The sequence below is a fragment of the Eucyclogobius newberryi genome, unplaced genomic scaffold, assembly GCF_026437365.1.
Source record: "Eucyclogobius newberryi isolate DKJ021-1_F unplaced genomic scaffold, fEucNew1.0.hap1 SCAF_148, whole genome shotgun sequence".
Classification (NCBI taxonomy): domain Eukaryota; kingdom Metazoa; phylum Chordata; class Actinopteri; order Gobiiformes; family Gobiidae; genus Eucyclogobius; species Eucyclogobius newberryi.
This window is the reverse complement of record NW_027315777.1, coordinates 223,252-230,781: the sequence shown is the minus strand read 5'-3', so window position 1 is coordinate 230,781 and position 7,530 is coordinate 223,252. Positions and strand designations below refer to the sequence as shown.

Here is a 7,530-nt window from a genome sequence, read left to right as displayed (position 1 = left end):
AAAGAGTATGTCACAGTACAATGATCAGAAGAGAGAGAGAGCGAGAGAATGAGTGAGAGCAGATTTACAAGTGAGAGGGACTAGACCTGGAGACGGAGGCCTATTAAAGGAAAAGAGGATGATTCCCGGTCAGTCAGTCGGACCCAGCTGTTATTGTCTGAACAAAACAGACATAGTTCAGTTTTTTAATGTTCAAAACTTCAACAAAAAATTGTAGTACCATGTCTTGGATCTTAATTACCTTGTACAATCCAGTTGGACAGTGGCAAGGCAAGGCAAGGCAAGTTTATTTGTAGAGCACATTTCATACACAAGGCAATTCAAAGTGCTTCACACAGCAGGAAAAATGCATTAAAATCACATACAATAAAATTGACTAATTAAAAACAATTTAAGTCATAAAAGAGTGCAAATAAAATCCTTTCAGTCATGTGCACAGCTAAACAAAACTGTTTTTAGCTTGGATTTGAACATTGTCAGAGTAGAAGCCTGTCTCACATCTTCAGGAAGACTGTTCCAGATTTTAGCTGCATAAAACTGAAACGCAGATTCTCCATGTTTTGTCCTGACTCTGGCACCAGCAGGAGGCCCGTCCCTGAGGTCCTCAGAGTCCGAGATGGTTCATATGGCTCTAACCAAGATGTACTTTGGTGCTAGGCCATGGAGAGACTTGTACACAAGCAGAGCTGCTTTAAAGTCTATTCTCTGAGCCGCAGGAGCCAGTGCAGAGACCTGAGCACAGGACTAATGTGATCGTACTTCCTGGTTCTAGTCAGGACCCGAGCAGCAGCGTTCTGGATGTACTGCAGCTGTTTTACAGCTCGTTTGGAGAGGCCAGTGAGCAGGCCGTTACAGTAGTCTAATCTACTGGAGACAAACGCATGGATAAGTCTCTCTAAATCTGGTTTTGACACTATATTTTTGATTTTGGCAATGTTTTTTAGATGGTAAAAAGCTGCTGATGTTATTGATTTGATGTGGCTGTTAAAATTCAAGTCTGAGTCCATTATTACCCCCAGATTTCTAACTTGATTTGTAGGTTTTAGAGCGAGACTCTGGAGGTGACCGCTAGCACTTTCTCCTTGTTTCTGTGGGCCAAAAACGATTATTTCAGTCTTGTCTGAGTTCAGCTGGAGAAAGTTGTTTTGCATCCACACACTGATCTGTTGGATGCAGTGACAGAGTGAATCTACTGGTCCATAGTCACCTGCCGACAGTGAAACATAGATCTGAGTGTCGTCTGCATAATTGTGATAGGACACATTTTCACTGCGTATCAACTGACCTAACGGCAGCATGTAGAGGTTGAACAGAAGGGGACCCAGGACTGACCCTTGGGGCACTCCACAGGTCAGGGTCATGTGGTCTGAGACACAGCTACCAATTTCAACAAAGTACTTCCTGTCTTCCAGATAGGACCTTAACCAGTTTAGGGCAGTGCCAGTGATGCCCACCCAGTCCTCTAGTCTCTGTAAGAGGATCCCATGATCGACAGTGTCAAAAGCAGCACTCAGATCTAACAGAATTAAGACTGAGGCTTTGCCCGTGTCAGTGTTCAGGCGGATGTCATTTGTCACCTTGACAAGAGCAGTCTCAGTGCTGTGATGAGGTCTAAAACCTGACTGAAAAACATCAAATGAGTTGTTTATTAAGAGGAAATCTGTGAGCTGTTGGTAAACAACTTTTTCAAGGACTTTGCCCCAAAATGGCAGATTAGAGATGGGCCGGTAATGACTCAGTACTGCGGCATCAAGACTGCTCTTCTTTAGGAGAGGCTTTATGACCGCAGTTTTCAAAGACATTGGGAATGTTCCAGATTGAAGCGACATGTTAACTATCTGAGTGAATGGTGCAAGTAAACTGTTCAGCACAGACTTTAGAAATCTGGTGGGTAACACATCGAGGCAGCATGTAGATGAATTCAGACTGGTGATGATCTCATGGACAGTTTTGTCAGTTACAGGTGCAAAGTGAGTTAGCTCTAAGTGTCGAGGTGGTTTTAGGGTAATTTTTTGCATTGTGGGATTTATAGCATTTTTAATGCCCTGAACTTTGTCATTAAAGAATAATGCAAACTCATTACACTTGGATGTGGAAATGAGTTCTAACGGCAGCTGAGCTGGAGGGTTTGTTAATCTGTTTACTGTGGCAAACAGGACGCGAGTTGTTACTGCAGCTTCCAATTATTTCAGAAAAATATCTTTCCCTAGTTCTACATAAAATAAGGTTGTACATGTTCAGCTTCTCTTTGTAAATCTCTTTTTGAACCTGGAGCTTTGACTTGCGCCATTTCCGTTCAGCCCTGCGGCACTCCCTTTTCTGTGCCCTGACCGAATCATCAGTGTAATGCAGATTGTTAAAATAATGTAATTGTGCCATTGCCTTGCTATAATTCAGTGCTAATTTTTTAATTACAATTAATTATGATTGATATGATAATGCTGATGAATTATAATCAAGTCAATGTGAGCCCGAACAAACAAAGTACACTTTGTGCAAGTCCTAGGCCTTGTTGTTGGAAGGAAGATCATTTATTGTGGCCAAATATTTTGAAGAAAATGAGTATATACGAGTGCTGTAGACCTTTAGTTGTTTAGTAGATTAATCGGGGGATGGTGTCATGGTCAACCAAAGTTTTGATTAGTCGATTAGTATTGTGAAGGATTTATGTTCACAATAGCAGGAAGGCTAGGCATTTAGTGAGTTTAAATGGTCTGCTGTAGAAACTCTGGATGCCAGATGGACCAACATTATAACGTTTTTGGGACTATCATACTGTTCAGAAATATTGGACACAGATAAATGAAGTATTGCGGATTATTTTTGGCATTGGCAAAGCATTTGCAGCACAAAAGAAAACCATATCAAAGAAAAGGATGACACAAACTGAACCTACAATCAAGGACTGGATTGTAAAAACAAAACAAACTACATTCTGACATGTACCTTTCTGACCTTCAAATGAGACTTATAAGTAGTTTAGTTTAGTACTTAGTTTTGTTTTGTTGGATGTCTTTTGTTGCTTGCGTGTTGTCTTTTTAAAAAATTGCTCTCTGTGTCATGTTCTGTGTTTTGCGTGTTTAAGCTTGAAAAAAAAAAAAATAATTAAAAAAAAAAAAAAAAAAAAAAAATATATATATATATATATATATATATATATATATATATATATATATATATAAATGCTTCAGTTGTAGTCATCTGGACTCAGTTAGAAAAAATAGACGTTTCGACTCTCATCCAAGAGTCATTGTCAATAAAAGAATTTAGATCGAGAACTCCGTGCCCTGTTGCCTCCACACTCAGCTCTAATGTAATTTATTAGAATCGAAAGGACATTTGTATCTTCCTTGTGTGTGTGACTAATGCCTGTGTGCCTTCTTCTTCCGCTCATCTCCGTTTGCCCTCTGAGGCTCGCACAAGGTCAGTCCGACCTCTGGCAGCCTCACAGCAGCACACGAGAACAACATAGGAGGAAATGACTGCTTATATTAACCAGTGCTATGTTTGGAGACTGGTTTGAGATAATTATAGAAATTACAATTGAAAAGAAGAATTTAAATACTCAACTAGAGTATTAACAATTAGACACTCTAATTGCAATAATTTCCTCATACAAATTATTCCACAGCTTTATTTTGACAGACAAACACAATTAAATATCTTTTGTACTCCAAGATCTTGAATTGTTTTATTCTTAGTGTCTGTTTCAAAATTCACTTTTGTGTTTATAATGCTAACTTTTATGTGAATTGACACATTTAGCATTATGTTTGATCCTGCCAAGTAAATTTTAATAAATCTAAATCTGTTCACTGAAAAAGCAAATACATTCAACACGTCAGAATAAACATATTCAATGCAATGATTTATGTTACATTGCATGCAAATGTCATTGCTTATCCACACCATGCATATCACTATATCACTGATATCATTCTGCTCTGTCCTGAATTATTTTGGCCTTGAGTTCCAAATGTCCTCAGACTTTGGGCAATTTTGACTTGGCAAACACAATGGTGCTGATTTCTTGTTGCATTTTCCAGATAAAAATGAATCTTCTTTTCAAACGCTACATTTCTATCATAGCACAGCCTGCAGCAAAGTAAACAGTTTTCTTCATACGCTTTTCACTCAATCTGGGTCCAGTAATTCATCTTACTCCACGTTTTCTAGTGACTACACGGTATTTCAATACTATAACATGTTTGTCCCTGACCGCTTTATCTTTTATCGAGGACATTATTTACTCTTTTCTCTGGGTCAAACAAGCTCTATCCACATACAAAGACTGCACAGAAACTCTATGTTCCGCTACAACAAAACCAGATCATATTGGGTCAAAAATATGCAAATTAACAGCACTGTTTGTCAAACAGGAAATGTCTAAATGGATTTGGTTTTGCGAATGGACTGCGTCTCAATTTCCATGCAAATGACCATTTCCAGACATCATAACAGTAGCAGGCGGAAAGATGCACACAATTACCTTCCTTTTATTAAACATCAATGATTCCCACCTCTTTGTACTAAGACTGTTTCATCTGCCACACATGTCCAATGCTCTCGTCGCAGAATGAGATCTATTGGAGGTGTCACTGTACTTCAAATTACATAAGCATAATCTAACGCAAGCACTGACAATAGCAGACTGCATTACAATTGATTTTATTGATTTCACTGCAAAGGTTAAAAAAAACACATCTTCTTTGTGTATTCAATGAAATGGGAAGCACACATTTACGGCAAATGCTTTTCCACCAGAGGGCTATAATTAGGCTTTCACTGGTGCAGTTTTACATAAAGTGCCCACAGAGAGACAATGAACTGTCATAAAGCTGTTGAATTCATTGTTTTGCAAGCTGCTCTAAACAGATTGCTTTAAATTATAGAGGAATAAAACAGAAACTGCAAATAGCTCAGAACGGGGACAATATAAGTGAGCCAAACTGATTTCATCTGACAGGTATAAGCAAAACTATTTATGTAACAATATGTTCAGAGAGTTTTGACATGTTATATAAGGATTTAGTCGGTTAATCAATAATCATGACTATTCAGGTCATAATATAATCGTAAGAACTAAAAACTGATCATTTGGACCATTTTAGAAGCAAGATGAAGTAATTTCAAGTCAATCTGTACACCTTAATCTATAGTGTTTTTTATATGGCTATTTATGTCATATCATTTATTATTCAGAACGTTTGATTTCATAAAGCTTCTCACACTTTTTCCTTTAGTTTTGTCATGTGTCAATAATTGTTATATTGTGATGTTTCTTCTCACAGTAAACACTAACATTTGATATAGTGACATCCCTAGACATAATTGTGCTATAACACGTTGTCTATTGTAGTGATATTACCGTATGTTAACACTCATATAACAATAAAATCACACAGTCCCAAATCTAATACAATATACAGCCTAGTAAACTGCTCCGTTTTGTGATATTTCTCTATCCTAAAACCAATATTTACCTGTCCAAAGAGCGAGCTCAGGATGGTGCGTAACGGGCAGTCTGACACTGACGAGGCCGCGCTTGACCTCCGGGACCTGCTGCTGGACAGCGGCACCGGGGAACACGAGGACGGGGAGGAACTGCTGACCCGGTGGTGCCCTCCTCCTCCTCCACCAGCCCGGGCCGCGTTCATCATCACAGTGTTTCTTTTGCGGTCTGCTGAGGGCTCAAAGAGGGGAGTCCTGTCGTCGTGGCAGTCGGACACGTGTGACTGCTCTCGGGGCGCATGGCGTGGAGCGTGCGTGTGACAGCGGCGCGAGGGCTCGGGCTGTTGTTGTTGTTGTTGTTGTTGTTCAGGTGATGCGGGGTGGTGTTGGTCCCTGTGGTGCTTCCTCCGGTGATGGTGATGGTGGTGGTGGTGGTGGTGCCGATGCGACCCGGAGCGCTCCTTCACGTCGGACTCGCTGGGTTCTTGCGCGTCCGGAGCGTGGCTGTGGCGGGACTTGTTTTGAACATGATGGCTGTTGGTAAGCGAGGGGTGACAAAGGGGTCTCCGGGCAGTGAGGTCCCCCTCGGCGGGCCAGTGGGACTCGTGAAGCTCCGTGAAGCTGCCGCTGCTGCTGTGAAACGCGGCGGGACGGTGGTGGTTCTGCGGATGCTGGTGCTGATGCTGATGCTGGGGCTGATGCTGGGGCTGATGCTGGTGCTGATGCTGGGGCTGATGCTGATGCTGATGCTGATGCTGATGCTGGTGCTGGTGCTGATGCTGGTGCTGATGCTGATGCTGGTGCTGATGCTGGTGCTGTGGCAGACTTCTACGGTTCTCCGGGAGGTGCGTCGGTCTCTTCGCCGTGGACGTCTTGAGCAGTGATGTGGTGGAATCAGATTCGGGGAAGGATGAGCTCATTGCTGCGGCGTTTCCTCTCTCTTGAGTCTGCCTAAGTCTGTGGCGGAGCGCTCGTCGACACCACTCGCGCGTCCTCTCCCAGCATCACCGTGCCCCGCCGTACTCGCTGCGCGTTAAGTTCAGGCTACATCTCACCACCTGATCACCGGAGCGCGCGCACGAGGAGAGCAGAGGGGCTCCTCGCACGTCACCTCGTTTTCATTGATGAGAATCCTGGCACAAGGCAGTGACGTGGGAGTGTGTGCCATAGTAAGACCTAGACCCGTCTTCTGCGACACAAAATATCTTTCCATCACAGAATGCTTTATTTTGAAATGGCAAATTAGCCCAATGCTTCTGCCAAAATGGTTTACTATTTGGTAACTGGCACAGGGCTAACATTATTCTTTACAGCCATTTATGTCAAGGACAAATAGCTCAAATTGGCTATAATTGACATTTCCCCACACAATGTTTAAATGAGCCTAGACAAAAAGTAATCAAATTACAAATTATAAACGGATTCAGTTGGTTTCACGTTGTCATTTGGACCTAGTTGAATTCCAAATGATCACATTTTATTTGACTTGTGGTGGTAACTTTGCTGTGGCTTGAGACTAAAAATGAACCTTAATATTATCAGTGCTGATTGTTAGGGACGGAGAGGAAGCAGCAGACCAGACAATTTCACCCGACAGGGGATTAAGCTCAATGTGTTAATAAATGTGATATTTGCTGCACACCTGCAAGTGTGTTGCTTTTTACCCAACTCACCAAAGCTTTATGATTGTGCTATACAGTATATATAGTATAAGGCAACTGGAGATACAGGACCAAGTGTGACAACATTTTTTGTGTACAAACGCCTCCAAGTGTCACACCTAGATAACTGCATCTTGTTTAAAAAAAAAAGAAAAACTGGGTCAAGTGTGAAAGAGTATTTGGCCTGGAACTTACGCCACGTAATGTGGAGAAATGTCTGCGGAAGGAGTGAAAGCATAACTTTATCAAATCATATTATATAAAGCCTAATCATTAAAGGAGGGTATGACCTGTGTTCTTCTATTAAAAAAAAACTAAAATAAACTACAACCTGGAGTGCCAGTGCCTCCTTCACATGCATATTGATGAGGACACTTGTTTTCCTGCTTCTTATGGACGTGTGTGAAGCTCTTTCTTA

The 7,530-nt window shown here is 41.4% G+C and overlaps 1 protein-coding gene across 1 annotated transcript; it reads right to left on the bottom strand.

The window, feature by feature from the left end:
- Positions 1 to 5,381: 5,381 nt before the first annotated feature.
- On the bottom strand, positions 5,382 to 6,632 carry LOC140360224 (uncharacterized). Its single transcript, XM_072445427.1, has one exon. It carries the CDS (start codon positions 6,369 to 6,371, stop codon positions 5,382 to 5,384), a length of 990 nt encoding a protein of 329 aa, XP_072301528.1. The 5' UTR covers positions 6,372 to 6,632.
- Positions 6,633 to 7,530: the final 898 nt, after the last annotated feature.